Source organism: Ceratotherium simum, chromosome 35, assembly GCF_057802395.1.
Source record: "Ceratotherium simum simum isolate JZ-2026a chromosome 35, ASM5780239v1, whole genome shotgun sequence".
Lineage (NCBI taxonomy): Eukaryota > Metazoa > Chordata > Mammalia > Perissodactyla > Rhinocerotidae > Ceratotherium > Ceratotherium simum.
Genome location: NC_141934.1, coordinates 1,019,430 through 1,042,673, shown reverse-complemented (window position 1 = coordinate 1,042,673; position 23,244 = coordinate 1,019,430). Strand labels below are relative to the sequence as shown.

Genomic DNA, 23,244 nt, shown 5'->3' with positions numbered 1-23,244 from the left:
CAAGACTTCCTGAGTACTCTATCCTAAGCCTGTGAGTTATGACTTTTTATAGTCTGGTTGGTAGGACCAGGCATTATTCCTAGCCCTGGGTGATAACTAGTAATTTTCACGCTAATCCTTTCAGATGGTTCTTTGCCTGGCCTTGGCTGTTTCCTCAAGTGTATGCACTGACGAGGCCTCAGCTGAATTTGCAAAGGGCTCCCTCTGCCGAGCTCTAGCATTCTCTCCATGGAGCTCTCTTCTTTCTGGTGTTGTCCTGTGAACTCCAGCTGCCTTGGTCTCCCTGGGTTCTCAGCTTCATTTCTTCAACTCAAGGAGTCTGCTGGGCTCTACCACAGCTTCCTCTCCCTTTGCTGTAGCCTGGAAACTCTCTCTAGGTAGTAAGCTGGGGCAACTGTGGGGCTCATCTTGTTTGTTTTCCGTCTCCCAGGGATCACTGTCCTTTGTTCTCTGATATCCAGCATCTTAAGACCATGGTTTCACGTATTTTGACTGGTTCCTTTGGTTGTTTCAGGCAGGAGGGTCAATTTGGTCCCTGATACTCCATCTTGGTTAGAAGCAGAAGTCCCCGACTAGTCCTGCTTCTTGTCTCTCCCCTCTCTAAACAGTAGTGTAAAAACACTGATTGTGCAAGTTTTCTTCAAGGGAACGTTTGCTAAGTACCAAGACTTTGCCTACATGATCCCAGTTAATCCTCACAACCATGCATGTTTTCTTAACCTCATCTCCATTTGACAGCTGAAAAGCAAGGCCCAGATTTTTTCTAGTTTGGACCCCAGAAAGACCCGTCAGTCCCGAGGCCATGTGCATCCTACAGCTCCAAAGCTCTCAATGCCTCACTGCAGAATTGCCAGGGGTGTTGCCTGGTTCTGCACAGCATCTTTGGCTCCTCGTTTTTTAAAGAAAAGCTCACACTTGCTGCCTGGCTTTTGAGGTGCCCATGCCTACATGCACTCCGTGTGCTGGCTTTGTCAGGCATGCATGTGGGCCTGGGTCTCATTCAGCCACTTGATGTCTGAGTGAGTCAGGCCGTGGGTTGGTCACTAGGCAGGGAAGCATCCAGAGAGGGGATGTCAGTGGCCAGAGTCACCCGGGCCATCTGATTCCAAGTCCAGGCTTCCTTCTGCAGACTCAGGATCACACACAGCTGGCAGGGAGGTGATGGGTCCCAGAACCCAGAGGTAAATGTACTCAGCCCTCACTATGCTTGAAGAATCTGTGATTCTGGCAATCTCCTCTCCTGTGGGTCAGCATCTGGACCACTTTCTAAGAAAATCCCAGCTTCAGGATAATTCTTCAGAAAACCTGAGTCTGTACTTAGTGATTTCCTTCCATGAAATTGGCAAGTCAGCTGCAGCCCTTGGTGTGTAGCATGACTGGGGACTTGGGGCACAGTGCAGCCAGAACCAAGGACCTCAGTGTCTGGCTTGGGAGAAGACACATGCAAGTTTGCTTACCTGTTAGCCCCCACTCGGCCTGAGATGCTGCATGACCAGGGGAGTGACCTCCATGCTGCAAAATGAATATCTGCATGGAGGGGCTGGGGGAGACTAGATGACATCAAAGATCCCTTCTGGCTCTGATGTTGTCAATGCACATTTCAGAAGAGGGATCCACAGACAGGGAGGAAGGTGAAAGTTAGAAGGAAAAGGCAAGGGAAGTCAGGATGATTTGGTATCCAATGTGTGTTCATTTATTTTACACTTACAAAAGAAATTGCCCACCCCTCTGCCCCATCCCCCGAAAAACAGTCTCTTTTTACAAACATTTAAAAATTAAAACCAAATGAAGATAGACAAGTTAATTTCAGTACAATTATTTTCAATGTAGCTGTCATAATTAGAGTTTAAATTTCCTACAAGTGACCAATGTCCAGGTGACTTATAGGGATATCCTGATTATTGGGCAAAAGGAAAATTCCGTATTACAAGTTAGCAAATTCTAGTACAAAAATAGTCCGTGTGTTGGAATAGCCTTTCCTTGTACATAGGTCTCGGGTCAGTCTACTGACTGCATAATATACTAACGTTTCAGGGTTCTCTTTCACAAATGGCTCATTCATCATAGCTGAAGCAGCACAGCGCCTGCAGTGGCAGAGGCTAGTGTCCACCTCGGGACCACGCTGGAGATGGCAGGCCTGGGAGTGCCTCACTGAGCCCAGGGCAGCAGGGCAGAGCCCCAGCCCCAGCTCTGCACAGGGGTCCTGGAGGGAGGGATGAGTTGCAGGCAGAGCTTCTCCCTTCCAAGGGAGCAACAGGCCCAGGACAGAGAGGAAGTCCACCCAGGGAGCTGGGCTGGTGCTGGTGCAGGACAGCCCACCTCCTGCCAGTGTCTCATCCTACGGTAGCCCGACAAGGTGTGAGGCGGCACTGCATGTCATCAGCGGCGAGAGTGTGGCCTTGTCCTTGCTGCAGCGAGGGCAGGCCTGGGCAGGCTACTTGTCCTTCAGGATGTCAAGCTGTTCCTGACACTCGGTGAAGAGGCGCTGGAAGCGGAGGTTCTGCCCAATGACTGGCAGCAACTCCTTCAGCAGTTCCCTCTTCCGCAGGCCCTGTGGACACAGGAGTAACAGCTGAGTGCAAGTGTCAGTGAGGAGACCTAGACTGTGGGGGAGCTTCCCTGGCCTGGAAGAGACACTTGTGTCTGCCCATCTGACCCAGGAGCCCCCTGGAGAAACCACAGATGGATGAGAGCAATTTCTCTGCACACTGGGAAGCCCAGGGGGAGCTGAAAGGCTGCGCTGGAACGTATAGGGAGGAGAGACAGGGCGCAGGGGAGGGACAAAGTGCAAAAACACAGCAGAGAGAACCGGGTAGGTCCTGCTCTTCCAGGTCCCCTAAGTCTGGTGGCACAGTCAGCGCTGGCCTTCAAGTGCACTGGTCAGTGGCCACAGTAGCTTGGCCTTCCAGAGTAGGATGGAAGTAGGATATCAGGGCAGAGGGACACGTGGATGGCCATCCAGGAGGGGCCACTCCCTTACAGAGATGCTCCTCAGGGGCCTGAGGTCAAGCTCAGGCACAGGGAGGCCCCCAGCGGGCAGTGACTAGCCTTGGTTTTACAGTCTTGGTGTCTCTGCCCTTGGCTCCAGCCCACACCTCCTTCACCCCTGGGTGCACTAGCTCCATGGTCTGCCTGGACCCTTCTGCAACATGCACTGCCAGGTGGGGTCTCTACTGCACAGACCCCTGAGAAGCACAGCTAATGCAAAGGGAAAACCACCAACCAACAACACTGACCATTGGAAGAGAAGGCCCAAGTTGTTAGAATAAGTGTGGTAACAAGACAAGGAATTATAGAAAAGAACCAAGTGTCGATATTAAGTTTGAGCAGCACAGTGGTTGAAGGAGATGGGATTAGCGGAGAATGGACACTGCTGAAGACCCAGTTGGAGCGAGTTAGATGGAGCAGCAGCCCAGGCTCAAGCAGGGAGGCACACAGAGGGGAAGCTGCAGAGAGGAAACTGCAGAGGAAAAGTAAAAGTCGATGGAGGACAGGAGATGGGCCCACCCTACATAATGGGTCCCAAAGAAGTGAGAGAAAGAAAAGAGGAAATATTTAAAGAAATAATATAGGTAGACTTTACATAATTAAAGAAAAAAAATGTCCTTAGGTTGAAAGGTTCCAATGAGTGCTGATCAAGTAAGATGTGGATATAGACACGTTAGAATGAAATATACAGAATTTGCAGATATCAAAGACAGAAAAAATCTGAAAATTTCTAAAGAAGAAGAGCATATCACCTACAAAGGAAGAGATACTAAGATTCACAATAAAATAGTATTTTTAGTATACTGGAAAAAACATTATAACCTGCTTTTTTATCCAGCCAAATAGTTATTCATATAAAGGGTGCAATAAAACATATTCTTAGGTTTGCAAGACCTCAGAAGGTTTGCTGCAGGAAAGATCCACCCTGAAAATGTTTTAGAGGAAAATGTTTTGGAGGAAATACTCTAAGAGATAAATCCAGGCGATGCTAAAAGAGGTGTGGAAAGCAATGTGATCAACTTTTGCTAAAGTTTATGTTGGTCTTAAAAAAAGCAAGGAAACAAAAAATGTAAATGGTTTAAACTTGGTGATGAAAAAACAGCTTGTCAGATTAGATAAAACAAAAGCCAGCCACATGATCTTGGCAAAAACACATAAACACGGATATACAAAGGTTGCAAGTTAAAGATGGAGAAAGATATGTTAGTAAATAATAAAATAAAGCTAATATTTTACAATTATCAGACAAAGTAGACTTTGAGACAAAAAACATCATTGGGGAAAGAGAGAATCAAAAGAGGGACAGGGGTCGGCCCTGTGGCTTAGTGGTTAGGTGCGCGCGCTCTGCTACTGGCGGCCCGGGTTCGGATCCCGGGCACGCACCGACGCACCGCTTCTCCGGCCATGCTGAGGCTGCGTCCCACATACAGCAACTAGAAGGATGTGCAGCTATGACATACACCTATCTACTGGGGCTTTGGGGAAGAAAAAAAGGAGGAGGATTGGCAACAGATGTTAGCTCAGGGCTGATCTTCCTCACAAAAAAAAAAAAAAAAAAAGAGGGACAAAACCACGCTCACAGGAAGATTTTAATACACATTCAATTAGGGATGGGTCAGAAAGCCAAAAATCTGCAGATTCAGGTAACTCAAACTGAACATTTAGTAAACACGACCCAATGGATAGATACAGAATGAGGCACTCACAACTAGAGAACACATATTCTTCTTTGGCACACATGGAAATATGAAAAATTGCTCTAAAAACAAACCTCAACAAAATAACAGGTATCATGTAGATTGTGGGTTTGGTATGGGCCAAATCCAGCCTACTGTCTATTTTTTGTAAGTAATTTCATTGAAATGCAGCTACACCGGCCTATTTGCTTATATACCATACTACAATGGCAGAGGTGAGCAGCTGCAACAGAAATCATCAAGGTTTGCAAAGCCTGAAATGCTTACTCTCTGGTCCTTACAGAAAAACCCTGCCAACCCCAGAGGTGGGGCAAGGCCTGCACCTGCCCCTGAGACAGATAATGTTCTCTGACTAGAGCACAAGTGAGTAAAACTCATGGATCAAATTAATCAGTAAATTTAATTAATTAATTAACCTAATGTTAGCTAATTGAAATTAAAAATGACTTACAAGTGAATGGTAATAAAAAAACCAAATACTGCAAAACTAGTGTGATGCAGCAAAAGTGGGGTTATACAGGGACAATTACAACCATAAAACAGGTTATATTAGAGAACATGAAAGTACGACAACCGGTGACCCGAGAGTCCAACCCAAGGCATCAGGAAAAAAAAAAAAGAAAGAAAAAGACATCAGAAAAAACATTTTTAAAAAGCAGAAGGAAGATAACAATAAGGAATTGAAATCGATGAAATTGAAAACAAACATTCAATAGAATAGATGAATAAAGACAAAAGTCATTTTTTTCGAAAAGACTACAAAGACAAACCTCTTGTAAGATTAATCAAAAAAGAGGGAGAAAGCTCAAAGAAATAATATTAGAAATAAAAAAGGGACGTTAACTACAGATATAGAAGACATAAGAAGGTATCAGTACTATCAACTTTATGCCAACAAATTTGAACATTTAGAGATAACGGACTAATTCCTAGAAAAATATAATTTATCTAAACTGACTCAAAAAGAAATAGAAAATAGGAGTTAAATCTTACCACAAAGAAAACATCAGGTATACTAGATTTTTAAACTGATGTCTAAGAAACTTCCAAGCAACAGATTTTTTCAATGTTATACAAACTGAGAGAATAAAAAAGGAGGAACTACTTCCAAACACATTCTATGAGGCAAATATAATCTTGATTCTAAACAAGGACAGCATGAGAGTAAAAAATCCGGGCCGGCCCCGTGGCTTAGCGGTTAAGTGCGCGCGCTCCGCTACTGGCGGCCTGGGTTTGGATCCTGGGCGCGCACCGACGCACCGCTTCTCCAGCCATGCTGAGGCTGTGTCCCACATACAGCAACTAGAAGGATGTGCAACTATGACATACAACTATCTACTGGGGCTTTGGGGAGAAAAAAGGAGGAGGACTGGCAATAGATGTTAGCTCAGAGCCGGTCTTCCTCAGCAAAAAGAGGAGGATTAGCATGGATGTTAGCTCACAAAAAAAAAAAAAAAAAAAAAAAAAAAAAGAGTAAAAAAATCCCAGGCCAGTTTCACCCACAAAATCCTCTATAAATTAGCAATCAATTCTAACAGTGAATAAAAAAAAAGAATAACTATGACCAAGTTGGGTTTATCCAGCGAAACAAGAATTTAATATTAGAAACTTATAATTTACTATATTAATAGATTTAAATATTATTTAAAAAAGCATAATTGGAAAATAGGAAATAAAATAGTTACTTGATATGACTTGATTGCTTAATCCACACAGAAAACAAAACTACTGACAGACCAATTAATAAAAAATAATAGAAATGCTGTGGAAAGATGGCTGGTGACTAATGTACCAAAGTCAAATGCATATATATACCACAGCAATGAATAATTAGAAAACACAAATAAAGCAACATATCATTTGGAATAGCCACAATTATAACGTCTAAGAATAAATCTAACAAAAGATGTGCATGGCTTATGTGCTGAAAATTACAAAACTTTATTCAAAGGCATTCAAGAAAACATAACTGAATGGAAAGTGCTGATGGGAGTAGTGGCATAGTTTGGATATCAGGATAGAGGCTACAATAGGCAGTGGTGGACACTGTGGCGTGTGAGAGCTGCAGAGGAATTGCGTACCCATGGGTGCCTGGGGGCAAGAGATTATAGGTAGAATATAATAGAAAATTTAAGCTTGTGGAAAGAAGCAGCAGTGAGACTTTTAGGGGAAATTAAAACATTTAAAAGTTTTAGCCATGTATATGAGGCAATGGAAAAAAAGCACGTGCGGACCCAGCCCTGATGGCTTACTGGTTAAAGTTTGGCGTGCTCTGCTTTGGCGGTCTGGGTTCTGTTCCTGGGTGTGGAACCACACCACCCATCTGTCAGTAGCCATGCTGTGGTGGCAGCTCACATAGAAGAACTAGAAGGACTTAGAACTAAAATATACAACTGTCTATTGGGCTTTGGGGAGGAAAAAAAAGAGGAAAACTGGCAACAGATGTTAGCTAAGAGCGAGTCTTTCCCAGCAAAAAAAAAAAAAAAAAAAAAGGCACATGCAAAGGCCTGTGAAAGATGGAAAGATGTATCCCCAGAAAAGGCTTGAGAGGACCATGAACCTTCATGATGGGCTGGGTGGCAGAGCCAGTTTGCAAAGACTGTGAAAGGTGGCTACTTTATTCAAATGTCTAATATTCAACAAAAGATCACATGGCATACAAAGAAACAGGGAAACATGGTCCATTCAAAAGAACAAAATAAATCCAGAAACTGACCCTAAAGAAACATAAGCTTGGAACTTAACACGACAAAGACTTTAAAACAACTATCTTAAATATGCTCAAAGAAAACACAGACAGACAACAACAGACAACTAAAGGAAATCAGAAAAACAATAGGTGAACAAAATGAGAATATCAACAAAGAGAAATTATAAAAAAGAACCAAACTGAAATTCTGGAGCTTAAAAACAATAACTGAATAGAAAAATTCTCTAGAGGGGATCAACAGCAGACTCGCACAGACAAAAGAAAGAATCAGTGAACTTGAACTCATGTTATTTGAAATTAGTGAGTCTGAAGAGCAAAAAGAAAATAGAGTGAAGAAAAGTGAAAATAGCCTAAGGGACTTATAGGATGCCGTTAAGCAGACCAATATATACATTATGCAAATCCCAGAAGGATAAGAGGGAGAGAAAGGGGAAGAGAGCTTATTTGGAGAAAAAATGGCTGAAAACTTCCCAAATTTGAGGAAAGACATGGACCTACAAATCCAACAAGTTCAACAAACACTCCATGTAGGAAAAACCCAAAGGAACCCATACTGTGACACATTATAATCAAACTGTGGAAAGTCAAAGACAAAGAGAGAATCTTGAAAGCAGACAAGTGACTCATTATGTAAAAGAGATCGTCAATAAGATAATGAATGGATTTCTAAGCAGAAACATTGAAGGCCAGAAGGCAGTGGGATGACATATTTAAAGTCCTGAAAGAAAAACTGATACCTGAGAATAGTATATCCAGTAAAACTGTCCTTCAAAAACAAGGGAGAATTTAAGACACTCCCAGATAAATAAAAATTGATAGAGTTCATTACTATTAGACTTACCCTACAAGAAATGCTAAAGGGAGTCCTTCAAGTTGAAATGAAAGGACACTACACAATAAAATATAAAGTTCTCTGGTAAAGGTAAATATATGGACAAATATAAAACCCCATATTGCGTAATTTTGTTTGGTAACTCCATTTTTTATTCCTTTACAGAATTTAAAAGACAAAAGCATAAGAAATTATAAATCCCTGTTAATGATTACATAATATATAAAGACATAATTTGTGATTTCGATAACATAAAGTAGGGGGAGAGGACTTGTGAAGGGGTATGCAATTTTTTTTGTATGTAGTTAAAATTAAATTGTTATTTGTTTAAAATAGATTGCTATAACTTTAGAATGGTTTTGTTATCCCCATGGTTACCAAAAAGAAAATATCTATAGAATACACACAGAAAGAAATGAGGAAGGAATCGAAACATGCCACTAAAAAAATCAATTAAACACAAAGGAAGATAGTAAGGGAGGAATCAAGGACAAAAAAGCAATAAAACATACAGAAAATAAATAACAAAATGGCAATATTAAGTCTTTACCTGTCAGTAATTACTTTAAATGTAAATGGATTAAACTCCCCAATCAAAAAATGGATTAAAAAACCCAGATCCAACTATATGCTGCCTACAGGGAACTCATTTTAGAGCTAAGGACACACATAGGTTGAAAGTGAAAGGACAGAAAAAGATATCCCTTGGAAATAGTAACCAAAATAGAGACGGGATGGCTAAACTAATATCAGACAAAATAGATTTTACGTCAAAAATTGTTACAACAAGGGGCTGGCCTGGTGGCATAGTGGTTGGGTTTGCGCGCTCCGCTTCGGTGGCCCAGGGTTCACAGGTTCAGATACCAGCTGCGGACCTACACACCGCTCATCAAGCCACGCTGTGGTGGCTTCCCATATGCAAAAGTGGAGGAGGATGGGCACAGATGTTGGCTCAGGGCTAATCTTCCTCAGCAGAAAAGAGGAAGACTGGCAATGGATATTAGCTCAGGGCGGATCTTCCTTACCAAAAAGAAAAAGAAATTGTTACAAGAGACAAAGAAGGACATTGTACAATGATAAAAAGATCAATTCACCAAGAAGACATAGCAGTTATAAACATATGTGCACCAAACATCAGAGCTCCTAAATATATGAAGCAAACACTGTCTGAATTGAAAGGAGAAATAAACAGTTCTGCAATAATTGTAGGAGACTTCAATATCCCATTTTCAATAATGGATAGAACAACCAGACAGAAGATCAATAAGGAAACAGAAGACCTAAAAAACAGTATAGACCTACCGAGCCTAATGGACACATAGAGAACATTCCACCCTACAACAGCAGAATACACATTTTTCTCAAGTGCACATGGAACATTCTCCAGGAGTGATCAAATGTTAGGCCACAAAACAAGTCTCAATAAGTTTAAAAAGACTGAAATCAAAAAAGTACCTTTTCCATTCGCAATGGAATGAAACTAGAAATCAACAGCAGAAGGAAAACTGAAAAATCCAAAAATATGTGAAAATTAAACAACACACTGCTAAATAACCAGTGATTTAAAGAAGAAATCACAAAGCAAATTAGAAAATATCTTGAGACAAATGAAAATGAAAACACAACATACCAAAAATTATGGGATGTAGCAAAAGCATTGGTTAGAAATTTACAGTTGTAAGAATCTACAAAGAAGAAAGATCTCAAATCAATAATACAACCTTCCATCTTACGAAACTTGAAAAATAAAAGCAAACTAAATCCAAAGCAAGAAGAAGCAAGAAAATCATACATAGTAGTGAAAATAAATAAAATGGAGAATAGAAATCAATAGAGAAAATAATGAAACCAAAAATGAATCCTTTGAAAAGATCATCAAAACTGACAAACTTTTAGCTAGACTGACTAAGAAAAAAGGAGAGAAGACTCAAATAATGACAATCAGCAGTGAAACAGGGACATTACAAATGATGCCACAAAAATAAAAAGGATTATAAATAAGAGAATACTATGAACAATTCTACACCAACAAATTGGATAACCTAGATAAAATGAACTAATTCTTAGAAACACACAGCCTATCAAAACTGAATCATGAAGAAATAGAAAATCTGAACAGACCTATAACTAGTAAGTAGACTGAATCAGTAGTCAAAAACCTCGCAACAAAGAAAGCCTAGGACCAACTAGATGGCTTCACTGGTGAATTCTGCCATACATTTAAAGAACTAACAATCCTCCACATACTTTTTCAAAAAAATTGAAGAAGAGTGAACACTTCCTAATTCATTCTATGAGGTCAGCATTACCCTGACATCAAAGCCAGACAAAGACACTACAAAAAAACTACAGACCAATATCCCTGTGAAAATTGATGCAAAAATCCTGAACAAAATACCAGGAAACAGAATTCAACAGCAAATTGAATGGATTACACAGTATGACCAAGTGAGATTTATTCATGGAATGCAAGGATGATTCAATAAACTAAAATCAATCAATGTAATATACCACATTAACAGAATGAAGGGAAAAAAATCCCAGATCATCTCAATTGATGCAGAAAAAACATTTGACAAAATTCAACACCCTTTCATTATAAAAACACTCAACAAAATAGTAATAGACTAAACTATCTCAATATAATAAAGGCCATCTATGAAAAGCCCGCAGCTAACATCATACTCAATCTTAAAAGACTGAAAGCTTTTGCTCTAAGGTTAGGAATAAGGCAAGGATGCCCACTTTCACTTCTTCTATTCAACACAGTACTGGAAGTGCTAGCCAGACCCCTGAGGCAAGAAAAAGAAATAAAAGGCATCCAAATTGAAAAGGAAGAAGTAAATTTACCTCTGTTTGCAGACAACATGATCTTACACGTAGAAAACCCTAAAGATTCCACAAAAAACCTGTTAGAACTAATAAATGAATTCAGCAAATTTGTACATAATGAAATCAGCACACAAAAATCAGCTGCATTTTTATACACTAACAAAAAACAATCTGAAAAGGAAATTAAGAAAATAATTCCATTTACACTAGCCTCCAAAAGAATAAAATACTTAAGAATAAACTTAACCAAGGAGGTGAAAGATTAGTACACCGAGAACTACAAAACATTGCTGAAAGAAATTAAGAAGACACAAATAAATGGAAAGACATCCCATATTTATGGATTGCAAGACTTAATATCATTCAGATGTCAATAACACCAAAAGTGATCTATAGATTTAATGCACTCTGTATCAAAATCCTAATGGCTTTTCACAGAAATAGAAAAATCCATCCTAAAATTCATATGGAATCTCAAGAGACCCTGAACAGCCACAAGAATCTTGAAAAAGAAGATGAAAGTTGGAGGTCTCACACTTCTTGACTTCAAAACTTATTTCAAAACTATTATACCTTTAAATTTTTGAATGTGACTATATTACCATTCAAAATAAATTTTAAAATTAAAAACCTAAAAAACTCGATTTACAAAAATGAAAGGGAATGAAGTAAATTGCTATAAAAAAAGCAAAATATTCTGTCTTCCTGTGGTGCCACAGGCAAGCTGCAAGAGGATCTTCCCACTGGCCTGAACGCTGGTGTCAATACCAACCGCCACCAAGTACTACCACCTCCCATCCTGGGTTCTCAGTAATGGATGATGCTCCCCACTGTTTCAGGCAGCAGCCTGGGACATAGCTCATCACCACCTTTCTGTCCAGTGTCAAGGTCCACAGTGAAGACCTTGGCAGAGGGAGCCTTCCCAAGAGCAGGGTCTGCGTGGGGAGACAGTGGCCAGCACAGGCACCTAAAGGATGGTTGCTTAGTGCCCCAACCCTCTGCTTCTTGTCTCCCTCCTTTGCACACTGAGCTGTGATCCTTGAGGGAAATAAGCCTGGATTTTTGGGGTCCCCTAAGGCACACTGGCAGCTCATATCACACAGAGCAATTTTCCCAATATACAAAGAATTCCTACAAACCAATAAGAAAAACAAATGACAGTAAAATATTTCAACAGACAGTTCAAAAAAGGGAAATACAAGTGGCTCTTAAATACATGAAATGATGTGTTCCTAATAAGCCTCTTGGGAGGGCTGCTGAGTCAGCAATGCTAGTCAAAGTCCACCCTCCACCCACAGGTCCATTTCCCAGCCATCTTGAGGACCAGTTCCACTTGAAGGGCCAATTCTCACTACAAAAGTGTTCATGAAGAAATTCAACAAGAGAGCAGAGGGCTCATACTCAACTCACCTCCTCTGCCCCCAATATCTAGATGAAGAGACAGTAAAATGGTTAAAAAAAAAAAAAAAAGGAATAAATTCAGAAAAGTGCTGAGATTAACAAGGGATGTGGCAGATAGCAGAAGATGGCTACGTCCACACCTGCACCAAGACTTCTCCTCTTACATACTCTTTGCTGCTTGCTTTCCCAGCCTCCCTTGCAATGGGGTGCCCAAGTGATTTGCTGGCTGCCTGTAAGGCATTGGCTGGTTTCTGGGAGAGCTTTTCTTTTTCTGGTAAGAGGGGTGGATGTTGCTGGTACTGGCTTGATCCTGTCCTCCTTCCTTGAACTTGAACATGAAAGCTACCTTGTGACCATGAGGGTAAGGCCAGGAGAATCAAAGAGATATAGGCTGCCACCTATCTCCAGAAGACTTATTTGGAGGAGAAGAAAAAAAACTATTTCAGCTACCATTAGATGGGGGTATCATTTACCAGTAGCTAAAAGCATTTGTCATGGATTTGAGCAGATCAGCAATTTTAGGCAGTTTACAGAAGATGGAAAGCAAGTGGGACCACACTGATGGTGCCCCTGGGAAGGGAGGCACAGACTCTCTTGGGCAAATCCCCAATGAACTGTCCTGCTTAGAGCTGGCAAAAACAACCAGCAGGAAGAAGGGGGAAAGGAGAGCACATGGCCATTAATTGGTGGCCTGCCTGTGCCCCTTTTCCCCTGCACCACATTAGCCTAGAGTGCTTACTTTCAGGCTGCGACAGAGAACTGCTATGTAGAGCTCTGGCTGACCTCTTAGGCTAAGGCTCCCAGAGTGACAACTGGGTCACAGAGTGAAACCCTACAACCTGGCCAGGGGAAGAGGTTGGTTGGGCACGTGCCAACCTGTCTCCCACCCAAGCTGATGGCCCATCAGGCTGCCCTGGAGGTGAGGTCTGCTGGGGGAAATAGCTCTACTTTGCAGGTAATTCAGAACCACCTTTCCCACTGAGGCAGTGGACAAAGCTGGACAAATAGAAACAGACCTCAGAGAGTTAATGTGCTAGTGATGAAGGACTGAGCCAGGGTGTGGGGAAGGTAGAAATCCAGAGAGAGATGCCTTTGCCTTGGGAACATTTATTGATGAGGAGGCTGAGCAGAGCCTCTGCCAGACTTGAGGGCCTATGGCCCATGAAAAGGGGGTCCCTGGTAAATCACCCCTCCTTTGTGCTGACACCCCAAAGGGATGCACCCTAGAATAAGGGTAAACTGGAAGTAAACCAGCCCCTGCACCAACTAGTGTCCAGCTTTCAGTCCCAAGGCAGGCCAGAAAACCTTGATCCTGGAACTGTGTTGAGGGGATCCTGCAGTGCTGGTGCCTCAAGAGCTGGCAGCAGCAAATAAAAGTGCTCTGTGGAAGAAGGTAACATTACCTAAGGCCTCAAACCATTTCTACAAATAATTTTTCAAATATTATGTCCAGCAGCCAGTCAAAAATAACCAGGTACGTAAGGAGATAAAACAACATGAATGAGAACCAGCAGAAACATTTACAGGAACTAGAAACAGATCCACAAGGGCACCCAATGCCAGAACTATCAGACATACAACTTGAAAATAAAATAACGAAGCTTAGTATGCTCAAGTAAGTAAAATACTAAATTGAAAATTTGGGGGAGAACTGAAACTATGAAAAACGATACAGCAGTTTCTAAAAAGAGAAGACATTACATTTCTCTGATGATGGGAAAAAATGGAAGGGAAGGTACAGTCAGAAAGAACCCAGGACCATCCACAGAATGAATGAAAGACAGACTTAGAGCTTTGAAAAACTTCAAAACACCAAGAGAGGATCCCAAAAGAACTTACAAAGCAATCGAAATCAGATTTGCTGCAGTTTTTAGCAATAACAGTAGATGTTAAAAGTCTGTGGCATAATACTTTCAAAGCTCTAAAGGGAACTGATTTTGAAACTAAGATTTTATTAGCCAACTAAATATTTATTGCAACAAAATAAAAATGGAATAAAAAATAGAGGGAGCCAAGTACACATCAAGGCCTTCAGAGCCTTGTAAGGACTGACCCTCCAATCTTTCCCCTCCCATCACCACACTGTTCAGCTGCTCCTTTTACGCTGCAAGCCCTCCCACCTCAGGGCCTTTGTACTTGCTGTTCCTGCTGCCAGGTGATCTTCCCTCAAATATCTGCAGGGCTCCATTCCTCACCGTTTCTGGTCTCTGCTCCATCAGTCAGTCAGGCCTTCCTTGCTCACCCAATATAATAGCATTCTGCCAGTACTCCATATCCCCCTGCCCTCCTTATTTTTGTTCACAGCACCCATCCCCACCCAACACATTATCTGTACTTGCTCATTTGTTTCCAGTCTGCCTCTCTCCACAAGAATGTAGATCCATGGGGTGGGGGCCTGTCAGCCTTGCTCATTGCTGCCTGCCATGTGCCTAAGACCACACCTGGCCAGAGCAGGTACTCTACCAGTATTTGCTCAGTATTTGGAGCTAACTCTTGGATCCACAACTTCTCCTATCCCTCACCAACCTGCTGCTTTCCCAACTCAGTCAATGTACTAGTATCCACCTGTGCAAGCCAAAAAATCTGGAGGTGACCACATGTTCATTCTTTTTTCCTCATCTACTCCACATCCCACTACCCACATACCAAGTCTTGTTGGTTCTGCCTCCAAAATACATCTTGAATCTGTCTCCTGTCCCCTCTCCATGGCCATCTCACTGATCCAAGCCACCTTTATCTTTTGCTGGAACCATTGCAAAAAACAGGCCCTGACTGGCTTTCCATCAGTTCATGTCACCTCTGCTGACTGGTCTTCTATGTCAGTTCATGTCACCTCTGTGCAAACTCTGTCAAGAGCTCCTGCTGCTGAGACTAAAACTCCAGCTCCTCACAAGGTTTCTGTGATCTACTTCCTGCTCATTTCTCTTGCCTCATCTCACACCACCCTCTCCTTTACCCACTATGTTCCAGCCACAGCAGCCTCAACATACCAAGCCCTCTTTGCATTTACTATCACCTCTACCAGGAAACTCTCCCCAGGTCTCTGCAGAGCTGGCTCATTCCTATCCTTGGGTTTCATCCAAAAAGTCCTCTTCTGGGGCCGGCCCGGTGGCGCAAGCGGTTAAATGAGCATGCTCCACTGCAGCGGCCCGGGGTTCGCCGGTTTGGATCCTGGGCACGCACCGACGCACTGCTTGTCAACCCATGCTGTGGCGGTGTCCCATATAAAGTAGAGGAAGATGGGCATGGATGTTAGCCCAGGGCCAGTCTTCCTCGGAAAAAAAAAAAAAAAAAAAAAAAAAAAAAAAAGGAGGATTGGCAGATGTTATCTCAGGGCCGATTTTCCTCACAAAGAAAAAAAAAGTTCTCTTCTGAGGTCTTCCCTGGACACTCTCTCCCAGGCATGCTTGTCTTACTGCTCTGCTTATTTCCTTCTTAGCATAACCCACAGTCTAAAACTATCTTGTTGACTGAATTGCTTACTTGGTTACGTCTGCCTCCCTACCAGACTGTGAGCTCCACAAAGGCAGGGAAGGATCTTGCGTCCTCACTGCTGAACGAACCCAGAGGCCCAGGCAGGCAGGCTTCCTCAGCACGGGGAGTGGCTGAGTGCTCCCTAAGCCTGATACGAAGGGCCCACCTCCTGCCAGGTCGTGCAGTGCTGGCATCTCACCAGCTCACTGATGCTGGGACCCAAGGCAGTGTGCTGCAGGAGTCTAATGAGGATGAATTTCAAAGCACTTGGTCTTATTTTTTAAAAATCTCCACCTTCACTTTTCACGAGAGAACTCTTGCGGCGAGAATGAAAGAAGCACCTACCACTACCGTTGACTCCCACTGGCTTCCAGTGGAGTAGTGAACCGGACCCAGTAAGTCCTTGCATATTTCTCGAAGTCGGTATTCAAACCCTAATTACAGAAAAAAACAACAAAACAAAACAAAACAAAACAAATAGGAACACATTACAAAAAGAAATAAAAAATCAAGAATATGCTAAGTTGTTGTATATCAAAACAGAATGAACAAATGCTTATGTTATTGCCTACTAAGGGCAAAACACGTATTGCCTGTCTCTTGGTTTGGGGCACTGAGACCCATAATGACAGATTCTCACTCATTCACTTGCTCCCTTGACAACATATGTAGCAGCCCCTCTGGGTGCTGGGCCCCCAGGAAAAATGAGATGTGGTCAGCTCTGGGATAAACTCCTCAAGGGGTTAGGAAAACATGGGAAATTGTGGGAGGAGGGGAGCAGGCTAGTCAGATTTGTTTGAGAAGACGCCTTAGCAGCTGAGATCAGCAGGGTCAGGAGGTAGTCTTCAGAGGGTAAGAGATGGCAAGGGTATGAACTTAGACTGAGGAGGTGGTGATTGAGCACAGGAGACGGGAGAAGCAGGCGCAGGCCTGTCAACTCAAGGGTTATGGGCGCAGCCAGGTGGAGTGCCAGAAATGCTGGAGGCAGAATCTGGGGGGCCAGTCAGCACTGGGAGCAGCTGAGGCCATAGGGAATGGATGAAATCACCCAAACATGAGGGTGCAATAAGAGGATGAAGCTGGAATCTGAGGAATTTTAGAAATGAGTGTGGTCTCCCTTGAAAACTTGAGTCCTCCTTTTATGGTCGAGCAAGCAAGAGCTAGAGAGAGAAGATGACTTGTGTATGGACACTGGAACAGATGTGTGAAAGATGGAGAAAGAGAAGCCAGGGGTAGAAGTGATCCCACGAATGGCTGCAGGCCCCAGAGGAGGCAGCAACTTTATGCAGGGCCATCAGGATGAGTCCTAATGAACACCCAGGATGAAGCAAACCAAAGAGAAGCCAGAGGAGGGGTTTCCTCAGGGGAGTGCGATATGAGGCCCAGAGGTGACTGGAGCACCCCGGCAAAAGTGTGAGGGCTTGGGAAGATGAAGTATTTAGAAAAGTCAGTGACCACACGTGCTGGGCGACCACACATGCTGGGCGACCACACAGACTGGGTGGGAAGAGTAAACATCAAACTCATTATTGGAGTCAGCCGGGGAGGGGGAAGGGCTTCGAGTCTGTCAGCCATGTTTGTTGTCCTCAGAGGTGTATGTATACACACAGTTACATCACCAGAAGCAACACGACATGCGAGTTCTGGGAGTTACATTTGTAGGCGTTTGGCATGTTTTTTGCTGTCTTTTCTATAGTTAAGTTTTTTCTCTAAATCATAAACAAAATGGGGAGAGTGATGTGAAAATCAAAGCAAGAAGGTTAGCAGAGGTTGTGGGGGAGGCTGCTCCATAACCAGGCCTGGGGCTGTGTGGTGACACAGGGAGAGCTTTGGGAGGGCCAACCCCCAGGTCACAGCCCTGGAGGCCAAGCTCAAGCGGGAGGAAGGCTGGTAAGGCATGACCTCACACTCGCCTAGCAGAAGGATGAGAGGTCCCTCTGTTGGAGGTCACCCCAAGAACACGATGGCCACCTCTTCAAACACACTTTGCTTTCTGACCAACGAGGGAAGCGGGGTTGGGGGCACATCCTGCGGAGGTGCTGGACAGCAGGCCAGCCCTTCTAGGGCAGGAGGGGCTCAGAGGAGGAAGAGAAATGAAGGCCCACTGGACGCTGCCAGAAGACACCCTTCCACGAGGTGACCGGCTCACTGACCACTGATGCTCCAAGGATGTCAGGGAGTCTGAGCATTGCATCGGCTTCTTTGGAGCATGTATTTCCACACGTCCTCTGCCCCCACGCCCTCCTGCTGCCAATCCTCCTGGCCCTCAGGGTCTACTGCATTCAAGGCCTTGAGCCTTTAATGGAGCTGGACATGTGCTGGGCTGCCCTGATCACAGCTCAGGCTGGGAGATAGGAGGCTGAGGGCCCACCTTGCTGACGGGGAGCTGGAGGCCAGGGCCTCTGGGGATGACCATGGGAGACTAGGAGGAAGGACAGTGCAGAGAGCCTTAGGCCACTGCATCTCTGCCCTGATTCATGGGCTTTCAGCAGGGTCATGTTGGGACAGGGATTGAGCTGGGCCCAGGAGAACAGACAGGCCCCCCAGGAACCTCACCTTCATTCACGAGGTACCGTGTGTAAAGGAGGAGCCAATGGCGGTACTCGTGGCTGGACTGCAGGGTGAGCGCCGCCGCAACCTGACTCTCCAGGTAGGCCAGGGTGGTCTCCTGCTGCACCACGTGAGGCACGGAGAAGAGCCGGGCCGCCTGCCTTCCTGAACTGCAAAGACCAGCACAGCACACATCGTGAGGCAGCGGGCACTGTGTGGGGCAGGAGGCTGCCACCGTGTGCCCCAGGGCACCAGCAGGGAGCCAGCAGCGGGGCACGTGTCAGACTCCATGCTGGCCCACCCATCCCTAGGTCCCAGCCACCGGCCTCCTGGCCCTCTGGCACCCCAAGTGTATCTGACCACTCTGCACCTGCCATCTAGGCCCCTGAGGTGGCAGGCCAGTGGCCCATTCTCCCGACTCAAAATACTGCCCAACATGGGTGTCCATGATCTATAGCACTTTAGACTGCCATCTGGGCCCTGGAGTGACAGGGCTTGCATCCCAGTACCCTGAGATATTACCCGACATGGGCCCACAAACCGTGGCACCCCAAGCCTGCCCGTGCTGAGCAGCAGCTGGCACAGTGGATGGGCAATCAGAGACTGTGGGACTGTGCCTAGACAACCTGGCCACCTCCCCCAGCACTTGGGTCACCTACGTGGAGGCACGGCCCTGGACTATGGCTAATGGTCCTGAGCACAGCATGGCTTCCTGGGGAGGCAGGCTGCTCCTGAAGTCCGCACACTGGGCCAAGGAGTCCTGCTTGTCAGAAACCAGGTTCCTGGGGAGGCAAAGGCAAGAACAGAGCTCAGGAGAACCAGGAGGTCCACTAGAGAAGGCTGGTGGCAAGGTTACCAAGGAGCAAGTGCCACATGACCTGCTGCCAGAACACCAGCAGAGGCGGAGTATCACTGCATTCTCAGAACATGATACATCCCAGACAAGTTTCATAACAAGGGAAAATTGATGACAGTGAAGGTTACTGACAAAGCTCTTGCCGTGAAGATTTCAGCCCTGTGGTCTGGGTTCCTGGGGACGAGGGGCCTGTGTGAAGCATGCCCCAGATGCCCACCTGCCCAGAGGCCCACATGGCCTAGCTCTCAGAAGCTGTGAAGAATGCCAGGGCTCTAGCCTTCCTGTGCTTCCACAGCATCTCAGGCAGTCAGCTCTTAACCTTCTCTGGACCCTTCACATCCCTGTGAAGAAAATATCCTTCACACATTTTTAAAATAGCCAAGTGCCTTTGTAAATGTGTCCAAAATACAAACGGTCAACGTTTCCCTTTTTTTTTTTTTTTTTTTTGCTGAGGAAGATTCACCCTGAGCTAACATCCACGCCAGTCTTCCTCTATTTTGTATGTGGGTCGCTGCCACAGCATTTCTGGTGAGTGGTGTAGGTCCACACCCAGGATCGGAACCTGCGAACCCAGGCCACCGAAGTAGAGCACGCAGAACTTTAACTAATCGGCCACAGGGCTGGCCCCAACATTTCTCTTCTTAAATAACCAGCTTGTTTCCATTATTACAGTAATCACATATAAACACAACATTTTGTAATTTGGAAGAGCAGGGGATGAGGAATTTTGGGCTTGTTTTGTTTTCTTAACTCAAGAAAGAGATCTCAGTGTGAGGATAAACTGCTGCCTGGCAACTCTTAACAGAAAAGGGCTGGAAGGTGGCTAGCTTGGATCTGCAGAACCAAAGGTACAGGCAGAAGAAAAGAATTTCTTGGAGTGGTTGGTACAAAATGTATATGCTTCGTATGTCTAGGTTAAGATCTCTGACATAAAGAGACTTTATAAATACAGAAAAGGGCTCCAAATTTCAAAACGGATAGAGGAAAGGTGCAGACCATCACACGTGGTGAGTGACGGTGCAACGTTACTAATTCACAAAGTCAGTCAAATGCTATTTGGTTCCTCCTAAGCTACAAAAATTGACAAGTGCTGGTGAGGCTGTGAAGCCAACTCACCTATGCTGATGACAGCTTAGGAGGCCAGGCTGGAAATATATATCAACAACTGTAAAAATTTTCAAATGCCTATTCCAAACAAAGTGACCCCAGAGAACAGTGTGGAAGAAGGAAAGCACCCCTGTGCACAGGCTCTGAGCACAGAGAGGCTATGGGCCAGAAGATGCTTATGGGGACAGCCTGCACTGGTGGGTTTGAGCTCCGTCTCCTCCAGCAGAGGCCAGCCTCCACTCCAGGACCCAACACCCAGGAGAAGCAGGCCAGGACTGGGAGCCTTTGCTCACTGCTCTGGGCTCCAGCTCAGACAGACACTCTCACATGGGGCAGGGCTAGGGGGTGGCTTGCTTACCATGTAGAAAGTGACGGATTAAAGCAGTATGCCTTCCCATCGGACAGGTTCATCACTGGGATTCCATGCTGTGTCAGCAAGATCTGTGACACTGTCATATCACTGCCTAGGGAGACACCACAAAAACTGGTTCTGGGTGTGTCCTGATCAGCAAGTGCATGCACGTGCACCGAAGGAGAAATCTGACCCACGGCTCCCACGGTCTCAGGAACAGGCGTCTTAACGCTGCCTCAGCAACCAGGGAGTCACTGCTGTGCTCTGCGCATGCTGTTCTCATTGCCATCTACCAGGTTCTTTGTCACCTTTCAAGGACCCATTTAAATGTGCCCCAGGAGAGGGTGTATCTTCCTGCAATGTAAATGCACCCCCTGCCACAATGAATACCTTGGCCTGACCCAGAGCCTGACTCTCTGTCTAGGCCTAGTGGGGCCCTTCTTCGTGTCAGAGCTGGGACTTGAGTTGCCCTGTCCCACCCAGGGTCCCCACCCAGGGACCAGGGGTGGCCCACTGCTGGGGTTACCTGCCAAGATGGAGTGTAGAGACTCTTCTTTCACCACAACCACCTGTCTGTGAACGTCCCTAGGAGGAAGACAGGGAACAGCTTACTCTCCAGCCCGGGTAAATGCAACAGGGTGTGTCTCGGTGCTCACAGCCCTGCTCCATGGTCCCTGGTACAATCCCAGCCCTGGCCTCCTCTGAGAGGGGCTCTGGGCGCAAGTGGCTTCCACGCCCCACGTACCGCTCCATTCCCTCCACACAAGTCCACAGCAGAGGGCCTAGGTAACAGAGCCATGGGGCTCACCACTAATGCCACACTGACTCTGGGAGAAGTGTGGCCATGCTCAGAGATCCCGTTTCTGATGAACCCACATTAGGACCCTGGCACATGCAACTGTCACGTGGTTTGCTCCCGTAAGGATGACAGCAGGTGTAGGGAGCTTGCTCCACTTCCACTTGCACATCCTCTCTCCCCCTACAACGGGGTGGCTATCACAAGCAATGTGCGACTGCTCAAGGTCTCCTCGGGTGTTAAGACCCCACGCAAGCAGGGCCTGGGGACATGTCTGCTGGGGGGTCTCCTCCACTGCCTTCCCTGTCCCGGCAGTGAGAGGGACCAACACAGCCCCAACCTGCCCTGCCTGGAGCCCGCCCCACCCCGGGCCTGCCTCTCACCAGACGGACAGTGTGGCCGCAGCAGTGAGCGCCATGACGTAGAAGCCTGTGCAGTGCAAAGTGGAGATCGGGGACGGCAGGAGGATGGGAGGGAGGAGGCGGCGACCACAGCTGGAGAACACTGACAGCATCCTCTTTTCACAGGCGACACACACCACATCACTGAGAAGGCAGAGGGGGAAAAGGCATCACGGGGGCCGGGAGCTGTGGCAGAGGCAGCAAGCCCAAGGTGCAGAGCCTTCCCTGTGCCTGATGTGGCCTTCCCTTGAGCAGGTGCAGCAGAGGGAGAGGTGAGGACCAGGTCAGGGCAGGGAAACAGGGCTGAGGGAACCTGAGACCTCTGATTAAAGACTATGCTCTCCTCCCCGACAGAGGCTGCTCAAGCTTTTCTGAGCTCATACTAACGCTGTCCCAGGGGGGCAGGTGCTTCGGAGGATCACCACATCTGACGGTGACCCAGGAAGCACGCTTCACTTGTCAGATAAGGGAATACAGCACCCACTTGACAGTCTCTGGGCTACGACTAGCCAAGCTAGTCCTGAGAAGGTCTCTGCTGAGACAGGCCAGCGGAAGTGTGGGAATGATGGAGTGTGCCTCCACAGGGGACACCAGCTGTGCCCTTGAAGGCCTTTACAGCTGGGGTGAGAGAGGCCTGTCACTCCCTGAGTAAGGAATGCTTCACAGGCAAGTGTTTGGGTGCTGTCAAGCATCTCCCCTCTGAGTGGCCACTAGACCCCTTGGGCCAGCCCAGCACAAGCAGGCTGCCACCTTCCTTGCGAGGGCCCTGGTGAGGCCCGAGCCACGGGCCTAGGATGAGACTGGAGCCTCAGATCCCAGGTGGAGGGAGCAGGTGTGCAGCCAGCATAGTGAGATCCTGGCCCCAGAAGACCACCTGGAGCCCCCCTCCATGTCACTTCTCTTCTGCTCAGCTGGTGCCTGAGGCCCACATGAGCAGCAGGCTCACAGCAAGAAGGTCAGCTAAGGAAGCAGCTCTGCCAACTGCCTTTCCAAACCAACCACTTTTGTTACTGGCCGCTGGAAAGGGAGAGGCAGTGAGATGTTTTTGTTTATAAAGGTCTATTGGAGTAGGGCCTGCAGCAGGGGTTCTCTGTAACGGAAGTGTCTGCTCATCTCTCATGGTCAGTCTTCCCAAAGCCAGCCCACTGTGGCGCTGGTGACCAAGTCTGCACGCTGGGCCTGGGTGGTCCTCAGCAGGCCTCTCCAGCAGCTGCCTTGTCACCATGGGAGAGGCTGTGCTGACATCCC

General features: G+C 45.9%; 1 protein-coding gene across 4 annotated transcripts in view; it reads right to left on the bottom strand.

Moving 5' to 3' along the window:
• Positions 1–1,667: 1,667 nt before the first annotated feature.
• The window catches only part of HIRA (histone cell cycle regulator), a 108,116-nt gene continuing 86,539 nt past the window's right edge, over positions 1,668–23,244 (bottom strand). For 3 of the 4 annotated variants that reach the window (XM_004442348.3, XM_014796718.2, XM_014796719.2), the window contains 7 exons: positions 21,979–22,140; positions 21,326–21,384; positions 20,806–20,911; positions 19,144–19,266; positions 18,491–18,654; positions 16,280–16,368; positions 1,668–2,551 (listed from right to left, as the gene is read on the bottom strand). In XM_004442348.3, coding sequence (XP_004442405.1) covers positions 2,435–2,551; positions 16,280–16,368; positions 18,491–18,654; positions 19,144–19,266; positions 20,806–20,911; positions 21,326–21,384; positions 21,979–22,140 — 820 coding nt within the window. In that variant the 3' untranslated portion in view covers positions 1,668–2,434. The remainder of the gene's footprint in view (positions 2,552–16,279; positions 16,369–18,490; positions 18,655–19,143; positions 19,267–20,805; positions 20,912–21,325; positions 21,385–21,978; positions 22,141–23,244) is intronic. The other variant, XM_087423736.1, reaches the window with a different exon arrangement.